Source organism: Cricetulus griseus, chromosome 8 (assembly GCF_003668045.3).
Source record: "Cricetulus griseus strain 17A/GY chromosome 8, alternate assembly CriGri-PICRH-1.0, whole genome shotgun sequence".
NCBI lineage: Eukaryota > Metazoa > Chordata > Mammalia > Rodentia > Cricetidae > Cricetulus > Cricetulus griseus.
Window position 1 is genome coordinate 25,595,042 of NC_048601.1, and position 23,093 is coordinate 25,618,134.

The 23,093-nt window shown below is 46.6% G+C and overlaps 1 protein-coding gene across 2 annotated transcripts in view; it reads right to left on the reverse strand.

Moving 5' to 3' along the window:
* Positions 1-23,093, reverse strand: part of Cacna2d4 (calcium voltage-gated channel auxiliary subunit alpha2delta 4) — a 102,226-nt gene that overhangs the window by 51,584 nt on the left and 27,549 nt on the right. The window contains exons 13-22 of one of the 2 annotated variants that reach the window (XM_035448926.1): positions 21,706-21,839; positions 20,111-20,188; positions 19,356-19,436; positions 18,968-19,042; positions 15,570-15,656; positions 15,006-15,077; positions 3,924-3,985; positions 3,001-3,068; positions 1,269-1,314; positions 1,100-1,197 (exon numbers count right to left, since the gene is read on the reverse strand). In XM_035448926.1, coding sequence (XP_035304817.1) covers positions 1,100-1,197; positions 1,269-1,314; positions 3,001-3,068; positions 3,924-3,985; positions 15,006-15,077; positions 15,570-15,656; positions 18,968-19,042; positions 19,356-19,436; positions 20,111-20,188; positions 21,706-21,839 — 801 coding nt within the window. The remainder of the gene's footprint in view (positions 1-1,099; positions 1,198-1,268; positions 1,315-3,000; positions 3,069-3,923; positions 3,986-15,005; positions 15,078-15,569; positions 15,657-18,967; positions 19,043-19,355; positions 19,437-20,110; positions 20,189-21,705; positions 21,840-23,093) is intronic. The other variant, XM_035448927.1, reaches the window with a different exon arrangement.

The window sequence follows — 23,093 nt, forward strand, 5'->3', positions numbered from 1 at the left end:
TGGATAGTCTCTTGATCCAGCCAGGGCCTGCCCATCCTGTGACAGCTCCCACCCTCTCTACTCTCTGATGTAGGACATGCTGGTGGCAGTGGGTGCTGCGGGCCTGGCCTGGCTCAGTGTTGCCCTGTCTCATTACCCCAGTGCCTGCTGCTTCCCCGGCCTGGCTGCCTTTCTCCCACTCTACACTCTCTGCCCTCTCTTAGAATTGTTTTAATTTTTTTATCGAAGTGAAATTTACATTCCACAATACTAACTTATAGTATTCAACTTAACGGCTCTATGTTCATCACTGTATAACCCACCCCATCTGCTTCCAGAATATCTTTATTGCCTTCAAAAAAGGTTCCAGATACCCGGGGCTCTTCTTCATCCTCAGTAATCCTGCTCTCCTGCCTCCACCCCTGTCCCCAGTACTCCATCCACAGCACCTGTCATGACTGTAACCCTTCTTATGTATGTAGCTTTGATCACTATCTGGCTTCTCCCCCAGATTTCCAGTTCCATAAAGTGCCAGGCCTTGGCTGGGTTGTCTGTATCTCAGTCCTTGCCCCAGGCCTGGTGCAAGCACATGCTCACTCCAGCCTTGTTGACTGACTGATGGGGAGATAGAAGGATGCCCTGGTAGGTTGGTTCAGGAGATTGTCTTTTTATGGGGAGAACATTTATGTCGCAGGACAACTGAAGAGGAGGAAGGGGCTTGCTGAGGGTCATGGTCAAGTGAGCTGGCCAGAGGCCTGAGTGCCTAGACTTGGCAAATCCTTCTAGACGGAAGAGTTGAAGAGACTGCCTGACTGCTGTGCTTGACAGAACTGAGGACTTCAAGACAGTGTCCGATCCTTGCCTGCTTGAAGGTGATGGGGATAGACTGGACAAGCAGGAGAGTTGAAGGGGGCTAAAGAAGATCCTGGCCTCTGATATGAGGATCCCTGGTGCAGGCCTCCAGTTCCTAGAACACCCCACCTACTGTCCCAGCCAGCTATGCCTGTTTCTTTGGGGTCCTTGTGATCCCAGGATGGGTTGATGGCACTCTCCACCTTGGAAAGCCCTGAGCTGCTGGGGCCCAGAGAACAAGTTCAGAGACATAGGTTAGGGGACTCACACTCCAGGCCTGGATCCATCCCTGTCAAGAAGCGGACCACAGCTTCCAGTTGGCTGAGTTTCCGGTGGTCTGGGTCGATATCTGTGATACAATAGATCCTGGAAGTCCAAGGAACTCGTGTTACCTCAAATCTCCCCATTCTCCCTCCCACCCTTACCTCCTTGCCTACCAGTCGCTGGCCAGGGTCAGATCCGGATGAAGCAAGTCATGCAGGCCTGAAAGCAGAGTCCAGACTCAGGCTGATACCCTGTGGCTGTGGGCACACACCCCAGGTCTGCAAACCCCTTTGTAGCAAGGGTTTTCATGACCACTCCTTCAGCATCTTGCTACAGGTTTTAGTGGCTGCAGTCTTAAACCTCTTTAGATACCAGTGTCTTTCAAGCTCCACCCTCTTAACACCTCCCTCCGAGGAGCTAACACTTTGAAAGCAGTGATTTTTGTCTTCCCTGGTTTTATCACACACTGCTGCTTCACTGGCCAGCCAGGGATGAGCCTGGGGTGGGCTGTGCCTGCCGAATGAGCTCTGGAGCCTCACTGGGCTCTTAGCCTATCTGACTACACACTCAGTACACTTGCTGATGGAATGAGTGAATGAGTTCTTGGTAGCTCAGTGCTCACAGATAAGTAGGTGCTCAATGAAGCTTTGGGAAACTGTAGGCAGAGACAGTGGGCAAACAACGGGGGTAAGTGGGCTCAGAGACTGCATGGCTTCACGAGTGAGCGACAGACAGCTCCCTCTGCACCTTGGAGTAATGTGAGAGGGACTAATTGGGCAGGAAAGTGGAGGGATGAAGAGGCACACTGAAGGCCTAGGGAACATAATGGTTTGGTGACTGAGGACAGAGGGAGGGAGCTCCAGGAGCAGGGCCTCTTGCTGTAGAAGGACGTTGTAGGTGTCAATACACCACCTTGGCAGGGCAGGGCCACCCTGGGAAACTGGAGAGGGCAGTGTCATCTAGACTGGCACCCTGGAGGGCCAGGGTGAGCTGGGGGGAGGGGCCAAATGGAGAGCTTTTTCAGGGAAGCCTCTCCCAGCTTCCAGTTAGCCAGCTCCCTGCCCCCATTCCCCACTCTGCTGTGTACTTCATCTTAACAGAGCAAAATTTATTGTTATTACTTTATGTGTCTGGGTGTTTTGCCTCCATGTATGTCTATGTACCATATGTCCAAGGTGAGAAGAGGGTATCAGATCCCCTGGAATTAGAGTTCCAGATAATCGTGAGCTGCCACATGGGTGCTAGGAATGGAACCCAGGTCCTTTGCAAGAGCAGCAGTGCCCTCGATTGCTGAGCCACTACTCTTGTCCTCAGCTGTCCGTTTCTTCTAAGGAGAACCATTTTACAAGTGTGGCCATCCTAATGATTCCATCTTGGCTTGACTACATCTGCCAACACCCTACCCAGGAGAAGGTCACTTCCACAGCTTTCAAGAGTCAGATCGTCAGCACATCTTTTGAAGGGGAGGAAGCTTAGGAGAGTGAGCCTGGGAGAGATGGCAGGAAACCACCAGGAGAGAAGGCTTTTCTAGAAAGATTCTTTGGATGAAGTCAGAGACAGAGGCAGGATTTGTGGTTGTCTAGGACTATGACTAGATAAATGGTAAGGTGATGGGGTGATGAGATGAACCCCAGGAATGAGAAAGAAGAATGGACAGACATAGTAGTGTCCCATCTTTCGGGGCTCTCAGAGACATCCTAACCCTCTCAGGGTGCCCAAGATAGCTGGGGTCATAGGCAGTTGGGGTCATGGGCAGCTGGGACAGGGGTGAGGTCTTTCTCTTCCACCCTACCTGGTGGGAAAATGCTCACCCTGATTCCACCCAGGATTGACCCTGCTCAGCAACCTGGGAGAGTAAATCCCCTACCACACACCGCATCACAGTCAGCACACAGCTTGACCTACCTTCCTCCACAGATGTATTTCCTAGGAGGATGTATTCTCCATGGCCCCTGGTCAGCACCACTCCCAAGCTAGACAGAAGAGAAGGCAGTTGGCACACAGGAGTCACAACCACTCTAGCTCACCAAGCAAGGAGCTTTTGGACACAGGGCCATGGCATGCCTTTCTAGCTCTCCTCTAGCTGGCCTCCCAGAGTCAGGAAGGCATAGATAGTTTATCAGTCATTCTTTCCCAAAAGGGCCCTGGAAATGCCACAGACCATGATTCCTGAGCTCCTGGGTTACTTAAGGAGTAATAAGTATTTGACTTCCAGGGGCCACCTGAAATGTTCAGGGCTCTCATGATCTCCCTAGGAGGTTCTTTCCCTACCCATCTCTTGGTAGCACATTAGATTTGAATACATCAAAGGGTGTAGCGCCCAGGCTCTGACACAGCTGGTTTGCATGGGCCAAGGAATTGGCAATCTTGAGACGTTGTCAGGTATTCTAGTGGGTGGTCAGGGCAGAGAACCTGAGCTCCACAGGGAAAATGATGGAGGGAACCTTAGCGCTATTCGACTTTGATCTTCTCATCCTAGCACCCTGAGCCAGTATCTATGTAGACCTATTATTATCATTCACATGTCACAGATGACACTTTTGAGGCACAGAGATGTTAAGTGTCTTGGCTCAGGTCATAAAGCCTATAAGTGTTGGAGCTGGGATTCAAAAATAAGAGTTTGGCTGCAGAACTGGACATTTAGCCACACTGACAAAGCCTATATGGATCTCATTTCCTGAATGCTAGCTGGCCAGGATCTTTTGCTAATAGCACAAAATCGCTAACTTGGTAAGAAAGAACCATCTCTCAAATCTGAAAGTTCTATCATGAGTTGGTAGTATTTCTACTGTCTCAAATCCCTGGCTCGTGTGGCATTATCCCCTCACCTGAAGGGTGTATCACTGATGTCCGTGAAGAAATAGTCATTAGTCAGGAATAGAACACGTTTCTGAAAGCAAAAGAAAGTGTCCCAGCTAGGTGACAGAGTGGTGCTGGCCACCTGCCCCCCTCATCCACACCCTTGGCTGCTTGTCATCTTGCTGTTCCTCCCTCATGTCTCACCCATCAACCATCACAGCCCCTTTTATTGACACCTACGGGCAGACACAGCTCACAGTTCAGCAACCTGGCTTTTTGGGTTCTTTCTTTAAGCCCTAGGCTTGCCCAGTCTATGTGGCCAGCTCAGCACTTGAAATATCTTAATTGATTTTAACCAACATCAATGTAACTTAGATTATCCATGTGGCTGCCATGTTGGACTCCACAGGCAGTGAGAGTCTAGGCTTCCTTCAGGACAGTGAGGGGACACTGTGGCTAGAAACATCTAGAGCTGGGGATGCGTACACTTGACTAACATCTTCCCGGAGGAGAGTGGGACACTGCTGCCCTGATCCTATCTCTTTAACTTCTAGAAAAACTGCTAGAAAAAAAAAAGATGTTATTCCAAAGAGTGAATGAGAAGCAGAGTTTCAGAAACCAGTAAAGAAGAAGGATGGGAGTCAGCAGGACTCAGCCTCAGCCTTGCAGCTCACAGGGGTGTGGGGGTATAGGGATGTGGGGGTGTGGGGTGGTAGTGGGGCTTTGGGGGGGTTGGGGGTGGGGCAAAATTCACAGCTGGAGGCCAGCCTGAGGAAAGTCAGCAGCCCTGACACCATGATAAACGCACTGCCCCCACAGTAAGCCTACAGCCCCCACAACAATTCCACGGCCCCCATAGCAAGCCCACAGCCCCCATAGAAACCCCACAGCCCCCATAGCAAGCCCACAGCCCCCATGGCAAGCCCACAGCCCCCATAGAAACCACAGCCCCCATAGAAACCCACAGCCCCCATAGAAACCCCACAGCCCCCATAGAAACCTCACAGCCCCCATAGAAACCCCACAGCCCCATGGCAAGCCCACAGCCCCCATAGAAACCACAGAAACCCACAGCCCCCATAGAAACCCACAGCCCCCATAGCCCCAGCCCCCATGGCAAGCCCACAGCCCCCATGGCAAGCCCACAGCCCCCATGGCAAGCCCACAGCCCCCATGGCAAGCCCACAGGTCCCACAACAAGATCACAGCCTCTATGGCAATGAAATAAAGCCAGATAACAACAACAACATAAACTGTAGGAAGTTCACAACTCGTGGATATGAAACAACACACTATTGAATAATGAACAGATCACTGGAGAAATCCTGTGAGAAGTTACAGTATCCTAGAATGAAATAACAAGGGGAGCACACATGCAGAAATCTATGGGACACCATGAAGGCCATCCTAAAAGCAAAGAACCTACATCCAGAACAGAGAACTCAAATAACATAATGACCTACTTTAAGGACTTAGAAAAGCAGGAACAATCAGGCGGTGGCACATGCTTTTAATCTCAACACTCAAGAGGCAGAGGCAGGCAGATCTCTGTGAGTTCAAGGCCAGCCTGGTCTACAAAGTGAGTTCCAGGATAGTCAGGGCTGCATAGAGAAACCCTGTCTCAAACAACAACAACAAACAAGAGAAAAGAAAGAAAAATAGCAAACCAAACTCCAAAGCAATAAGTGGGGAGAAAGAATTATGATCAGGGCAGAAATTAAATGAAATAGAAGGAACAATAAGAACAAAACAAGGAGTCAATGAAATGAAGAGTTGGTTCATCAAAAAGATAAACAGGTCTGCCAAGTCCTTAGACAAATTATCTACAAGGAAGAATGAAAGAGAATACCCCCCATTAAAAAATTAGAAATGAAAGGGGAGACATAGCAGCAGACACCAAATGGAATTCAGAAAACCCTAAGAGCAAACCTTACAAACACATATTCTAGACAATTGGGAAATCTGAAACAAATGGATGAGTTTCTAGATGCATATGACCAACCAAAATTAAACCAAGATGAGATAAATAATTTAAACAGATCCATAGCCAGCAACAAGGCTGGAACAGCGATAAAAAATTCTTCCAACTTAAAAAAAAATACCCAGGAGGATGCAGGTGGCAGAGCCCATGTGATATGAAAATAGAGGGAATACTAAGGATGGCAAGATTAAAACAGGGAGAGGGTGTGGCCTGGGGGACAATATGATGTCCTAGTTTCATTTATGCTTATGTGATAAAATACCGTGAAAAATGCCACGGGGGGAGAAATGGTTTAGTTAAGCTCACAATGTCAGGTTCCAGTCCACCATTTTTAGGGGAAGTTGAGGTGGCAGGTACTTGAAACAGCTAGTCATATCCAGACAGCAGCAGGAAAGAGAGAGAGAGAGAGACAGAGAGAGAGAGAGAGAGAGAGAGAGAGAGAGAGAGAGAGAGAGAATGCATGCATGCTTGTGTTCAGGCCACCTTCTCCTCTCCTCTTAGAGTCTAGAGCTCAAACTCAGCGGGGGTGGGGAGTTCGCCCCACTTTTAGGATTGGGTTTCCCACCTATGTGATCAGGACAACCCCACACCAATGTGTCCATAAGAAAACCTGATCTAGACAGTCTTGCTTAGAGCCTCTCTTCCCAGGTGACTCTAGAATATTGCAAATTGACAACTGAGTTACCAAAATGAAGGATGTAAGAAGTCATATGAAGACCCACTCCTTCATTAGCTAATTTAAAAATAAACCAAAAGAAATTCTGAATAGAGGTGCCATAGATAGGTGGATAGTGGCAATCCCAGACAGTAGTGCTGACCTCAGCCTTGATCAAAGACACCTCTCTTTACAAAGAGTGGCGGTAAGTGCAGGGGCTCATGGTCAAGGTGCCAAGAGCAAGCAGCAGCAGAGCTTTAAGCAGAACACTCCCATCTCCTCCTCCAAGAGAACACTACTGAAGAAGGGCAGAAAGAACAACGGAGAGGAGGGCCATCTTAAGGGCATGTAGAGACTCTCTGCTTCTGTGGGCAGACAAAATGCGACCAATCATTTCCTGTTCCAACTGCCATGCCTATCCTTGCCTGCTGCCATGCCTTCCTGCCATTATGGACTCTTCAGGAACCAATGAGACTGCTGTCTTGGGTGGGACTGAGGCTTACAGGATTGTCCTAAACTGTGACTTCTGCAGCTCTTGACGTCTAGTTCTGCGACTGGCATCTGACTGTGTCCATGTGTCTGTCTCATCTCAGAGAGGAAGCGAGGAGCCCAGCTGGCCTTGAGCACCAAGCCCTTTCCCAACAGTAGCCTGACTTTCTGCCAGTCAATGTTCCTGTTCCCACACTGACAGGGCTGGGATGTCACTGCTTCATAACTCACTGAACTGTAAAATTTCACTGAGATGCAGGTTTTTATTCCCCTTTTGACAATAAGACTGTGTATGTGGGTTTGTTGTCTAGTGTGACACACAGTTCCATCAAAAGACAGGAAGAGTTATAAAACTTGGCAGAAAATAAACCTGAAAATTTAACAGGTTAAAAAAATAGAACATGATTTGCTCTGCCACTCATAGAACTGTGTGGTTGCCTATGTGGAACCGGCACAAGACTAGACTCAGGCGTTCACAGAGGGGACAGGACTCACTCATCCCTATCTCACCCAGGAGAACCAATGGCAGCCAGTGACTGATGGGGACAGACAAGTGATACAGCCACTGGAGAGTTACTCATTTCCCAGGGGATCTATGCCTACATGAGTGGCTCTGGATAAGTCCAATGGGTCACAAGCAAAAGCAAAAATTCATGAAAGTGTAATAGGAAACTTTACATGAGGGAGAATGGTGGTGAGGGTAGAAGAAAGATAGGATGGAGAGATGAATGTGACCAGAATAAAACTGTCAACAATGTAAATTAATAAGCATTGGCCAGTGTCCTGAAATAGACCATGAATAATCAAATCAATTTGGTTCTGGACCTGGAGAGAAAAGAGAGCAACATAGAGGGAAAAGCCAGAAGACATGCATGACAACATAGACATGACATACATGCCAACATAGAGGGAAAAGCCAGAAGACATGCATGCCAACATAGACATGACATACATAGACTTGACAACATAGACATGACATACATGCCAACATAGAGAGAAAAGCCAGAAGACATGCATGACAAAGTCAGCAGCATGGAAGAGAAAAACTCAGTAAGGAAACTGGGACTTACAAGAAATTAGAGAAGTTGGAAACTAAGAACCTAAAGAATCAAATAAAAAAACCACAGTGGAAAACATCAGCAATAGACACACAGAAGAAAAAAAAAACCAAGCAGGAGTGCAGGATGAGGTTAACGAACCACTACATTGAGACACTACTAAGGATAAAAATGAACACGATCACAACTTCCAAGAACTCTGTGATATATTCAAAAGACCAAACTTGAAATCTCCAGGAGAACAAAAGCTGAGACTAAACACTGAAGGCGTAGATAATATATTCCATGAATTACAGCAGAACTTCCCCAACCAAGAGTTAAAGAAATAGACACACAAATGCAACAGGCCTTTGCAACCCCAAATAGACATGACCAGAGAAGAGCTTCACTATGATATATTATAGACAGGAAGACAAAAATAAAAAGCAAAGAAGCTGTCTTAGGGTTTTTATTGCTGTGAAGAGACACCATGATCATGGCAACTCTTATAAAGGAAAACATTAGCTGGGGCTGACTTACAGTTTCAGAAGTTCAGTCCATTATCATCCATGCAGCGAGCATGGCAGCATGCAGACAGATGTGGTGCTGGAGAAATAGCTGAGAGCCTTACAGTCTTGCAGGCAATAGGAAGTAGACTGAGACACTGGGCAGTATCCTGAGCATAGAAAACTTCAAGGCCTACTCCACAGTGATGCACTTCCTCCAAGAAGGCCATACTGCCTAATAGTGCAACTCCTTATGAGATTATGGGGGCCAATTACATTCAAATGACCACGAAAACAATATTAAGAGCTATGGGGGGTGGTAGAGAGATGGTTCAGTGGTCAAGAGTTCTTACTGCTCTTGCAGACGACATGGGTTTGATTCTTAGCACCCATGTGGTGGCTCACAATCTTCTGTAACTTTAGCTCCAGGGGATCCAAAACTCTCTTTTGGGTTTCCTAGGGCCTGTGCTCTTCTGTGTACATACCCAAACATATACACACAATTAAAGATAAAGTAAACTAAATAAAATTGGCAAGAGGAAAAAATCTAACACATTAACAAAGAAAGAAACATCAGCCATATTTTTTAGCAGCATTTAATTCCAGGAAAAGATGGAATAATGCATTTCAAGTCCTGAAAGTAAGTAACTTCTGACTAAGATCGCTGTGCCCGGCTCAGATATCTTTAAAAGTAAGGGCATTTCAAGACAAATGCAAACGTGAATAGTTCATGGCACCAAGCCAGCGATGCAGGAAATACTTAGGAGAATATTATAGAAAAGAGGAAGGGGAGAGACTGTCTCAGCAGTGGGGGTATAGGAAAGAATGTTTCCTGAAAGGAATAGATAAAATAAGGAAGAACTAGGAAAAACCCCACAAATCCAGCACAGTAAACCAGCAAACCTCTACCAATAGGGAAGAAAATAAAGACAAATAACAAGAAAAACAATTGGTAAAAATTACAGGAATTAGTAAGCATCTTTCAATAGTAACCTTAAATGTGCATGGCCTCCACTCAGCAAAACAAAATAAACAAAAACAAAATACTCAAACTGCTGAGTGTATTAAAAATCTTTATCTGATTTTTCTGTTGTTTCTAAGAGACACACACCTCACTGGCAAAGACACCAGACTGAAAGCTCATTATTGGCATATAAGAAAGCTACTGATTTTTGTATGTTGAGTTTGCATCTAGGAACATTAATGAAAGTGTTTATTAGATCAAAGAACCTTCTGGTGATGTCTATAGTGTCTTTTAAGCATGTAATTATGCTGTCGGCATATAGAGGTAATTTGATTTCTTCCTTCCCTATTTTCCTTCCTTTTCTCTTTCTCATATCTTATTGCTCTAAAATTTTGGGGACTATATTGGATAAAGGCAGAGAGCTTGTGATCCTTGTTTCATTTCAGAATCCAGAGGAAAGGCCTTTAGTTTCTACCCACTTAATATAATACTGGTTATAGGTTGGCCATATTTGGCCTTTATAATTTGTAAGCACTCCATCTGTCCCCAATTCTTCAGTACTGTCTTAGTCACTGTTCTATGACTGTGAAGAGACACCACGACCAAGGCAACTCTTATGAAAGAAAGCATTTAGTTGGGAACTTGCCCACAGCTTAAGAGGGTTATTCTATTATCAGCATGATGCGGAATATAGCGGCACATGGGTAGGCATGTATGATGCTAGAGCAGCATAACTAAGAGCTACATCCTGACATACCTCCTCCAACAAGGCCTAATCTTTCTCAAACAGCTCCACTAACTGGAGACCAAGAATTCAAGCATATGAACCTATGGGGCCATTCTCATTCAGATCACCCAAATACCCTTATTATGAAGCTATGGTGAACTCTGTCAAATGCTTTTTCTGCATCTATCTAGATGGTCATATAATTTCTATCCTTAAGCTCATTTATATAATGTATTGCATTTATTGATTTATGTATGCTGAACCAGATTTGCATTCCTAGGATGAAAGCAACTTTGCTGCAGTCTGTGATCTTAATATGTTCCTGATTTTGGTTTGTTGTTGAGAATTTTTTCACACAAACACACACAGTCAATCAACCTTAAAAAATGCTAATTATGTTCTTTATAGAACTAGGAAAGCAATCCTACAATGTACAAAGATGTGAACAAGACCCTTTGATGGTGAAATGTGGTTGTCAACTTGATAAGATCTGGAGTCAACCAAGAGATGTACCTCTAGGTGTGTGTGTGTGTGTGTGTGTGTGTGTGTGTGTGTGAGGGTATTTCCAGGAAGGATTATCTGAGAGTGGAAGAGTTTGCCCTGAAGGGGGCAGCACCTTTTGTCAGCAGCTCAGATATAAAGGAGGTTTGAGGGAGAAGCAGCTCTGTACTTTGCCTGCCCACATTTTCTCCTTGCTTATGTGTGCATCTACTCTGTTGTTGCTGCTGCCACCATCCTTTCCTGACACCAGAAACCAGTATCTTTGGCCTCCCAGCCTTCATCATCTGATTGGAACTGCTGGGGCAGCCAGTCTTATGGACTGGGTTCTCAGTGTTTTAGCCAGTGTTGGGCTACCTGTCTTCTATTATGTAAGACAATCTAATAAATTTCCTTTCATAATATAGATTCATTTTATCAATTCTGTTCCATTGGAGAACCTTAACTGATTGTCTTAGTTTGGGTTTCTATTGCTGTGAAGAGACAGCATGATCACAGCAACTTTTTTTTGTTTTATTTACATTTATTTATTGTGAGAGAATTTTTCTTGATGCAGCATATTTATTCTGAATTCTTCATTTTATATATTATCTCCAGTTCAGATCAAACTCTTACAAAGGAAAACATTTAATAGAGGCTGGCTTACAGTTTCAGAGGTTTAGTCCATTATCATCATGGTGGAAACATGGCACCATGCAGGCAGACATGGTGCTGAAGAGGTAGCTAAGAGTACTACATTTTGATCTGCAGGTAACAGAAGGAGACTGTGTATTACACTAGGCGTAGCTTGAGCATGTAAGACCTCAAAGCCCACCTCCACAGTGACACACTTCACAAGGCTACACCTACTCCAATGAGGCCACACCTCCTAATAGTGCCACTCCCTATAAGCCAAGCACTCAAACACATGCGTCTGTGGGGCTATGCCTATTCTAACCACCACAATGGTATAGACTTGATTATTTCAAACAATCATCAACAGAAAGAACAATGCTGGAGGTATCACAACTTACATTACAGCTATAGTAACAAAGGCACCATGGTTAGCAGCACAAACACAGACATGAGGGCCAATGGAGCAGAAGAGAGAATCTAGAGATCAGTCCACACAGCTACATAATGTTTGACAAAGGCATCAAAACATACATTGGACAGACTTTAGCAAAGGGTACTGGGGAAACCGGGTTTCTATATGCAAGTTAATGGAATTAGGTTTGTGTAGCTCTCTCTGCTCAAAAGTCAATGCAAAACAAATCAGAACTTTTAATGTAGGATCTAAAACTTAGAAACTGCTGGAGGACACATCAGGGAAACACTTCAGGATACAGACACAGGGAGAACTTTCTAAAAAGAACTCCAATGGCATAGAAAAGTACCCTAAACACTAACAAATGGACCACATGGATTAAAAGACTTACACAGCAGAGTGAGCCATCTCCAGCAGGAAGAGACAGTCCACAGAATGAGGACAAATCTTTGCCAATTACAAATTAGTCAGGGAATTAATATCTAGACCATGTAAAGAACCACCTCTCTCCAAGAAAAAGAAACACAAACCCAAACACTGGAATCAGTATACACCACCAGTGGGAATGTAAACTTGTCTTGTCACTATGGAGACTGGTATGGCAATTTCTCAAAACACTAAACATAGGACTGCCATATGACCAAGCCATACCACCCTTGGGTGTGTGCCTGAGGAATCTAAGTCAATGCACCACAAGGGTACCTGTCCTTCTTTGTTTATTGTTCACAGTAGCTAAGAAATGAACCAGCCCAGATTTCTATCAACAGATGATTGACTTAAACACACACACACACACACACACACGCACGCACGCATGCACGCACGCACGCACGCACGCACGCACGCACGCACGCACACGGGAATTTTGGAACTCCTTAAAGAAAAGTGAAATCATGATGAATGGAACTGGAGATCATGCTAAGTGAAATAAGTCAGACTAAGAAAGACAAATATTCTGTTTTCACTCATGTGGGATCTAGATTTAAAATGACACGTGGGTGTCTATATAAATGTGTATATTTATGTGTCTGTGTGCGAAGGTTATGAAACTTGAAAGGGAAGCCTGAGGGGATGGGCAGCATGGTAGAGGAGGGAGGGAAAAGAGGATCATGGAATACATGTGATATGGAGCAGATGGGCAGGGTCACGGGCAAGGAATGGAACGAGCCAGAAAGGGCAGGATGGAACCAGAAAATATTATACTGAGTGAGGTAGCCCAGGCCCAGAAAGAAAAATAATAGTGTGTGTTTTCTCTCACATGTGTATCCTAGCTTCTAATTATATATATGCATATATATGTGTGTGTATGCATATGATTTATATGTGTATATACATATATAATTACATTACACACGTATGATATAAAACTATATAATAATGTATAACACACACATATGTGTGCATCTATGAGAGAGCAAGTGTGTATAGAGTCTAGGAAACCAGAAAGGGGCACATGAAAGGGGAAAGGAGACTTTCAGGAGAGAGGTAGAGAGGGTAATAGGGCAATGGATACAAAAGTGGAAGGAACCATGGATGGGGGCAGGAGGATGGGGGAGGGAGAGTGGGGAGGACTAATTAAAACAATGTAGGAAATGCCTACATTAGAGGAAGCCTGATACTCAATAATCTAATTTTATAAAAAAGATATGTTTTTCCAGACATTGGGAAGGTCTTTGAGATTGGCACTCTAAGCACCCAGGGCTCAAAGGCCTGGAGTCTAGAATTTGTGATTTTCCATGATCCTAGGCTAGTTTCTGGCTTCTCTGATGTCTCCATCTGTAAGATGTAGATAAGAAGAAACCTGCCTCCATAGGGTGGCTGAATAAATGGGCATCTGTGCTGTGGCCAGTCTCTCTTCTGATAAATCTGGACTGCCATTATCGGTGGTGTTAGCAGGAGGAAGACAGGGTAGCTGTGTCCTAAGAAGCAAGCATCACAGTTACCAGCACCACCACCACCATCCTGCTTCTCTGATGCGCGCATGTTTCAGGTAGCAATGAGCAAATTTCTCAGGCAGGAAGTATCCATAGAAGCTCAGACTGTTGTTTCTGGTTAGGATTCTGCCTGGTAGCTTTGAGAAGGATGGAGATGCCTTGAGATAACCCTGGACCCTGGGAGAAAAGGGTAAACAGACACTCCACCCACTGGGTGGGTTAGTGTGTTGGACATAGCACAGATTTTCTGGCTGTTAAGTGGGCATGTGCACATTAGGCTTTTCATGCTAAGTTCAATGTCCTGTCACACTGTATACCTTGACAGAAGCCATAGGGCATGTTGAAGGCACAGGGAAGGGACCATGACTCTTTTGGTATGAGTTATCTCAGGTGACCTGACATTACTGACATTCCCAGTGTGTCTGATGAGGCAGAAGTCCCACAGCAGTCCTAGTGGAGACCAGTTTCCTGTCTAGAAGGGACACTGGCCAGCGCCTCTCAGTTTGGCCTCTGTGGAGAGTTGTGTGTAGGGAAGGACTCAGGTCTAGTTGCTACAGACAGATGCTATGTTCTTTGAGCAGAGACAGGTGGGTAATGAAGGATGTGTAGGGGTGGTTGTATGGGAGGAAGTGACATTTGTTAATATGTCAACAGATGATGTGACTTCAGAGGACTCATCAGGATCTTTTAAGTGAGAAGATGAAATGGCCTTTTCAGATGACACACAGGTCTGAACAGATAGTGGGGGTTTCTGGTTTTGATTCTCTATAGTAAGGGTATTTGCTTCCATTCTCTGTGTTTGAATAAAAATCAGAGATAGGGAGTAATGAGTATTTCCAACCTTTCCCCATGTGACACGTTTTAGCAGAGCTGCCGGCAGTTTGCAAAATTAACTGTCACCTTCTCCCTTTTTATCACAAACAACCAAAGGGCCAAATAGCAGGCGGTGGAAGGAGGACAGAAGAACCTGGAGTGACTGGGGCAACCTCCCTACTCCGGGGTCTCTACATGCAGAGCATCACAGGCAGAACTCTGTGAGTTTGAAGCCAGCCTGGTCTATAGAGTGAGTTCCAGGACAGCCAGGGCTACACAGAGAAACCCTGTTCCAAAAAACCCAAACCCAAAACCAACCAACCAACCAAAAAAGAATAGAGTATCAATGAGATCAACAGCACAGTTCCTACCCCTCACCACCTTTCCTCTCTCCTCACACTCCCAAGGCCACAGTAAAATCCAAGCCCAGGCTCAGTGCTGTCTGCTGGGACCTCATGGGCACTGTCTCTGCTTCCTTACCCCTTTGTCCAGTGGCACCTTCACGTCCATGGAGTGAGAACCTGTTTCCCCGTTGATCATGGCAGTTCTCAGCTTTAAGAAGAAAAAAGGGGGAGTTGGTGTCTGTTCACCTGGAGCAGGGACATTTGGGGCTTTGACCATGTCTTAGGATCACTGGCGCTTCCCTTTTCCTCTGAGCAGAGAACTCTAGGAGGAAAGATGGACCTGGGTCTAGGTACTGCTGGCTCTCAGTTCTGGGCTTTCACTGAGGCAGTGTTCTGAGGGGATGGCTGCTCTGGGATACAGTGTTGTGTTGCTGAGACATAATTTCCTCTAGGATGTGATATGGAATTTGGAAACTAAGTACAACACTGAGACCATGCTGGGCTGGTAAGCACAATTTCAGCCTGGCTCAGTCTCCCATGCGAGTCAAGGGTCACGGCTGGATATCCATACTTGCAGAAAGAATCGAAGGGCCCAGAGCTGTCCAACAGCCCCAGCATTCCCTGTGCACCCTGGGCTAGCCTGCTGGCTACAGGGCTGAGTAGGTGAGTAGCTTCTCATTCTCCTTGCCTCTCTACTCACAGCTTCAGCTTGGTCGTCCCACTCTACTTCTGAGAGGTCCACACTGTTGTAGTTGGGCTTGGGTTTCAGCTTCCTGCCGTCTCTGTACTGGAGTGGGCCAGACAGGATGAAAAGGTGGGGTTAGCATCCACCCTATTCCCTCTACTCTAAAATCTTTCAAATACCATCATAAAGTTAAAGCATCCCGTGATCTCCCAGGATAACCCAGGCCAAACTTTTACTCAGTGCAAACCTGCCGTGCCCAATGTGTGCCACAGATGGCCTCCTGAGGGTTGCACACGTCTCATGCCAGGGATCTCCCTATTTTGTGAGACAGCCTGTCAGTTTTTGGACAGCTCTTATTACTAGGAAGTTCTCCCTCCCGTGGAGTTCAAACCTGTCTTCTAACTTTTACTTATTGTTGTCGGTTTTCTTCTGGAACCATCCAGAATATGCGCCTCCTGACAAGGCTTGGGATGTTCCATCTTGTCACTCCTAAGACTTGACTGTCTCCAGCTAAACATCTCCAGTCTGAAAATAACTCAGCCCTCTGAAGATGCTCAACTCTGTCAATGTCACCCCGCAAATGGAGCTGCCAGGGAAGAGTTCAGTATTGCACACGGAGGCTAGCCAGGTGGTGAGAGGTGTGTTCTGTGGACTGAAGCACAGTGCAGCTCTGACTGTTTCTGTTGGCTGCATGGACAGCCAGGCCAGCTTGCAGCCCAGATGGCACCATTAGCCCGGCAAATCCCCTCGGCGTTCTCATGTGGCACACTCCCACACGTGGGTGCTCAGTTTGCAGAGCACCCACCTATTTCTCATACATTTCATCTTGTTAATCTCTGATGATCATTTTAGAATACTTTCTGAGCAATCATTTTCTCTTCCAGATTTTAAGGCATCTGCAGAAACATTTCATCTTGATGGATTGTTTAATTGGTCAGATCCAAGGGCAGATTAACAGTACTTAATAATCACCTGGTCCAAAATTTGACACAGATCCATGAGCCAGTTCTCCCAGAGGCATTATTCTCTTGTTATTTCTCCCTCTCACAGGTTTTATTCTCTCTCTGTCTCTCTCTGTCTCTCTGTCTCTGTCTCTGTCACTGTCTCTGTCTGTCTGTCTGTCTCTCCCTCTCCTGACAGATACCATCGTTATCTATAATGACACCCGTGGTACTTCCCTGGTTTAATTTAGTAAAGCCATCGGTAAAGGAAAGCGGGGTCCCCAGGAGATGTTTGGGTGACTGGAGTCACTGCTGTTGCATGTATTCTGCTAGTTGTTTCATTTACTTGTGCTTTATTTTCTTCTGGCCTGATTATAGTATGACTGTCACAACACTGACCCTATGCCCCTTGTCTTCTTGCCCATGGCCCACACAATGCTCTGTTGTCAGCCTTCCCGATGTCCACACTCTCCAGACAGTGCTTCCCTGACCTCCCATACCCGAGTGTCTCTCTGGCAACATCGCAGTGCCATTTCCTAAGTCCTGACTATACCCAATGGATTGTAGCCAGACCTTAGCCTCTCAGAATAAACGTGTAATTTCATTTGGTTAGGGCATTGACACAGAAAGGCCCCCAGCATGCCTCTAGACCTTTTTTTTTTTTAAAACTTCCATTGCTAGGAGTATCCACTATTATTTTGATTTCTGAAATCATGCCTTTTGTTTTCCTGGTAGCACTTTCCCTACATAGTATGTGGCACTAGCCTTACTGTGTCCTTTGGTAAGCAATTGCCTGCCATGTGCCTTTGTGCATTTTCTTTTCTAAATTAGATAGGCCCTTGTGTTTACGGCACTCTTACCAGTAGGGTGATATTAGGCACACAGTAGGTCCACAGCAAGAACTGGCTGGTGAGTTATTCCTGTGAGTTGTCTAGATGGATGCTGACAGGCGGGCTTGTGGTCCATGCCACTTCATTCTATATGTCAACACTGGGATCAACCTGCGTGCTCCCTCACAGTAAGTTTGTTAGTGTCAGTCCCCCAAGACCCTGTTAGTTAAGACCACCCGTTACGGGTTCAGATACATGCCCTGCCGAATCTGAATTGGGAAGACAAAGGGGATAGAGCAACGTGAATTCTGAACCTCACAATTTGCCTTAAGTGGCTTGGTCACATGTCTTCGGGATATTCAGTATCACTTGAGCTGATTGGCATGTGCCTTGCTTCAGCTGGTCTCCTCAAATGAGTCCTGGGGCAGAGAAGCACCTTCGTAAATTCTGCTATTCAAGTTTGTCTTGGGTTCCTTGGAGGATTGAAGAGGAGTAGGTTTAAGCTGCCTCCAGGACTTTAGCTCCTCCTACCTCTCTAGCCATCATACCAGCTGTGTGGCCACTGCTGCTATGGACAGTGTTGATGGCCTGGAGGCAGAGTTTTCAGATACCAGGTGCTCAGGAGACTCATGTAAAAATGCCCACAGCCCCTGGACAAAGTCAGAGGGTGACAGGGACCCTGGGCAGCATCAAAATCGAGCTCAGGGGGCCATTCACTGTCCTTGTGAGAGGGCCTTGCTATTTTTGTTGTGAACTCATTGCTCACATTCTCATTGTGGCCCTCTGGGGGTTCTGCTGGGCCATCTGTCAGATTGTAGGAGGGACAGAGTCACTGGGACAGAAGGCCTGTGATGAATGTCTGCGGTGATTAGGCTTTTAAAATGATTTATTTCTAACTGTGTGTGTGTGTGTGTGTGTGTGTGTGTGTGTGTGTGTGTGTGTGTGTTTGGGTATGGTTATGTACATGTGAATGCAGGTGTCTATGAAGGCTAGAGGTGTCAACCCTCTGGACTGGAGTTACAGGGGGTTATAAACTGGCTGAAAAGGGTTTTGGGAACTGATCCTAGGTACTCTTAACTGCGGAGCCATCTCTCCGTCATTGTTTGACTCTCAAACAGCTCTCCAAGGCCTCTATGTGGAAGGCTGGGTGCTAGCATGGCATGGTTGGAAAATGGTGGAGTTTGGAGACGAAACTTAGTGAGAGGTTTAACATCCCTAAAGAGGTTTATGGGACTAGAGTTTCTGTCTCACTTTACTGCCTGGGGCAACAGGGTCACCCTGTCACATGTTCCCATCATGCTACGCCACATGTACCCCACCACGGTATAAAGCAATAGGCACAACCAGCCATCGATTGATATAATTCTTTCTTTATGAGACGGTGATCTCAGATGTTCATTACAGTAATGGAAAGCAGACTGTCCTGCAGGGCTCCATTCTCACAGCCCCAGCCTGCATTACCTACTCTCTGGTGTGGTTTCATGGGTTTTTCCATGTACATCCTGCTAGATAATAATTAGTTAGAAAACAGGTATAATGATGTCCATTTTTCTCTTGTACCGTCTAATGAATTTTAACCATTTTTGTGAACTGTCCCCAAATGTCATATTGTTAGGCTCTCAAGGCAAAGATCTGTACCTACCAAAGGTCGGAGGTCAGGATGAGAGAGGATGTAGCCGTTGTTTGTGTTCAAAAAGGCATATCCATGTACCCCAAGCTGCCAAAGTAAAGAGTTGAGGCATTAGCTGTGTTAGATGGCGAGGTAGGGAAGGGGTTGGGGACAGTATGATTGAAGACATAGCTCCTATCAGTGGGTTACATACAAATCATACCGAGCCACTGTCATGCTTCCCCCTACTGGTCTCCAGTCAAACAACCATGACTGAAGCCACAGAAATGACAAGCTCAAGCAAATCTCTCCTTCCTTTAAGCTGATTTTTCCAGATATTTTATCACAACAATGGAAAGCTGTGGTTTACCCATCCACCCCACCCCCACCCCCGCCACCCAGGGATCCCACTCAGGCTCACCTTGTATCGGGGTGCCAGCTTCATGAGCTCTCTTAGGGTCACGTCAGAGCCCACTACACCCAGGAGAATGCCATGGGATCGCTAGAAGGAAAAATGCAAGGCTCAGGGAAACTGGGCTTCTCACACTAGACTCTAGGGCTCCCCAGAGCCTGGGAGAGGAAACATTACTGATCTTCCTTTGTAGTTAGGTTGTAGGCTGAGTCCCCCAAACAAAACTGTAGACTGTCAGAGGAGGCCCCAGGGGCAAGCTGAGCTGTTAGGAAGATTAATGCCCTGTATTAATATTTAAGTAGTAACATTTAAATGAAATACAAAGCTAAGTGAAATATTAATGTTCATACCAGAGGGTGAAACAGAAGGACCATAACTTATGTAGCCTCTCTAGCATAAGTGACTCATAAGGAAGTATTTTCTGACCAAGCAGACTATGGGAAGCTCTGGAAATCCCTTCACTAGAGGCCTTCATGTACAAGCCAGAGTCTACCCACTCTGCCTATTTAAGTGTGATTAATCTGGAAAGCCAGCAGAAGATCCCACAGCCTTCTGTCTTAAGAACAGAGCAGCGGGCAGCACCACATCCCCCCCAGGCTGGGAGCTTTGGGAAGGCAGGGACCCTCAGCCCCACCAGGAGGTCCTTGCAAGGCTGGCCCAGGACTGGGCTTGGGAATCTGCATCCCACCCTGGCAGCCGGCTGTGAAGCTCAGGCCTGGGATTTAACCTATGTGCTGATTGATGCATGGGAAGCAGCCACTCACCGTCTCGTTCTTTTTGCTGAAGACTGGCATGGCCACCGTGGTGAGGAGCATCAGGCTTTGGGCTTCTGAGGTGAAGAGCTGCTGGGAAGAAAGGGCAGATATCAGAAGAGGAGTGAGCCCAGGTGGGCAAAAATCCTTTGCACAGTGGCTTAACGAAGCGAGGCTTTGTCTCTGCCACTGTCCTCTCCTTCCCAGCCCTCCACCAGACTCATGTCTGACCACCACTATCCGAGGCCCAGCTTCCTTTCACTGAATTTCAAGTTCTAGACTTCCTTCTGCCGGGTCCTCAGCATGACCTTAATTAATACTCCCATGTGTAAGAGGTACAGGGAGCACATGGCGGGCTGGGGGTGGAGTCCATGGATGGATGGAAGAGCAACAAGCAAGAAGGGACGAGTGTAAGCTTGCAATGTGGGGAAGTCAAGACAACATCAAAGCAGAACTTAGCCTCTCTTTTCTTGCCTTCTTTTTGCCCCTCTTTCTACTTTTGCATTCTGGGACAGATGGCCAGTGGCCACTGGACAATAGAGGGTCACCTACCTAGATGGACAAGGTTCTGCCCTGTGGCCTCAGCTCAAGGAGTGGCTATCAGTGTGGGACAGATGACATCTCCTGGGCAGTACCTCAGGGAAGAGCCCACTAGAGCTGGTCAACTGCCCCTCTTCCCATGAAGGGACTTTAGGATGGACTTCTGAGGCTTTTGTTCCCAGCTTGGCAAGATGGTTTATATCCACTGCTATATGCTAGAGTAAGTGTGCCCCTGTCCTTAGACTCAGAACAGAAGAAGAAAAGCTGAACGTGTGCCTCCTCAGCCACCTCTGCTTCTTGGAAACCAGCATAGGATTGAGTTCTGGTCAATAAGAGGTAAGTAAGTGCATGAGCCAGGATGACCCCTGAGCAGTCCTTTTTAAACAGCTAAGCATGGCCTTGTACCATCAGCCCCTGGAACCAGAAGCCTCCTTCTGGCGCTAATGTCTGGGGAGTGAAAATGGCAGCAGGAAGGGGCCTGGCTCCCTGTGTGCAGGAGCCTCATCAGCTCTGAGATGCCCACCACACAACATCTAAGCATCTTCTTCACTTTTGTCTTATCTAAGTCACTGTTGTCAGGCGCTAATGCTAGTCTGTATGTATCATAAAGGCAGGTGGCTCCATATGGGATGTGATTTTTGGGAGGAAGCAGAAATGTCTCCCTCATCCAAACACCTTCTTTGACCTCCTGTCTTTGATATGTCTCCCTCTGTGTAAGGCATTGCTTCTTCCAGACTCTACAATGCAGGAAGCACCAGGATGGAGCTGCAGGATGGCAAATCACTGGTGTGAACCTTTTCTTCCCATGGCAGGTAGGAGAGGACAATAAGGGGAGTAATGCAGAGTGAACACAGGGGTGGGCATATTTTGGGCAGGTATTTAGGCCTCTGGGGGCAGTTGGGCACAAAGCTGGTAGTGGGATGAGGTCTGCTAGGGGAGGGAGGGCATGGGCAGCTTTCACCACCCTCATGAGTCCTCCTGTGGAGACATGATATTGGCCTTTCCTGACCCAGAAGTCTCCTCTTGCTCCTCCCCTTAACTCTGCCCACCGGAGCCATCATGCTCACCCTGCTGTCCATATAAGCCTCTGTCCAGATGATGTCATGGTCGTGGTTGATGACCATGGGGCGGCTGAGCACATGTAGATACTCCATCACATTCTCCTGGGCATCGGCCAGTGTAGAGATCTGTGTGTAGTAGCCTGGAGAGGGCAAGGCTGTGTGATCAGAGGATGCGAAGGAGAGTCTCCCCTTGGTTTCTGCGTAGGGCCTATGCATACTTCCAGCTGCTGGGTGCTCCTAGCTGGGGTCTCAGTTTCAGCAGTGGTGCTCACCAACATGTCCCCACTTGCATGCTCTCTGAGAATCTGTTCAGAGACCCTAGCAAGATGGTGACTCCTGTCCTCCTGTGTCCAAAGCTCTTGGTTTCCCTCATCACTATTCTCCCTCAGGCGACGGAGCAGGTTGCTTTATTGTCTTCAGGATAGTCTCTCTGCTTTTGGAAAGGGCACCTGGCTAATGAGGCTGTGAATGGTTTAATAACTTCTGGTCTCATTGTCCACCACCTTCCCAGGCCATTCCTTCCATAAGCCAGTGAAATGCGACAGCTTCCTTCCTTCCACGCCTCTTGCCTCAGCCTCCTGGAGAATGCTATTTCCTCCATGAGCAAGACCTTTCCTCATAATCCCCAAGCTGGAAAGTATCTTTCCCACTGTTCCCCCACACCCTGCCTGCCCCATGCCTCGGTGCCGTCGCAACACAATCCCATCCTATTGCAACTGAAGTGCTAGCTATGCCAAGATCAAGACTGAGCCCATTTAGCCCATCACCCTTGATCCACAGCCTTCAAGCAGCACCGGGTGCAAAGTACATGCTCAGTAAATTTCTGTTGAATAAACAGAATCACATTGCAAGCCCAGGTCTTGGGTTCTGATCCCACATAGAGGAGAGCTGTTGGGTACACAAAACATTCCAGAGAAAATGCTGACCTGCTGGGTGTGGTAACCTCTATGTGAAATCCCAGCACTTGGGAGGCTGAGGTTGGAGGGTCACTAAGACTTGAGGTCAGGTTGACATATACAGAGACAGCCTGTCTCATAACACTAACAAATGGGGTTGATAAGCTAGCTCACTGAGTAGGGGCATTTGCCAAGAAATCTGACAACCTAACAGGTTCAGTCACTGGACCCCGCATGTTCAAAGGAGAGAACTGACTTCCACAGGTTGTCCTCTGACCCCCATCACATGCATGCAGAGAGGGGCAAGCACATATGCGCATGTGCACACACACACCCTAAATAAATACACAGATGTAAAATAAAAATTTAATATCCCTCAGAAAAATCAACTAATAAATAAATAGGGGAAAAAAAGAAAAAAAGGGGGCTGGAAAGAACTCAGTCAGTAAAACACTTGCCAAGAAGACACAACTCTCATCTCCAGAACCCAGGTAAAAA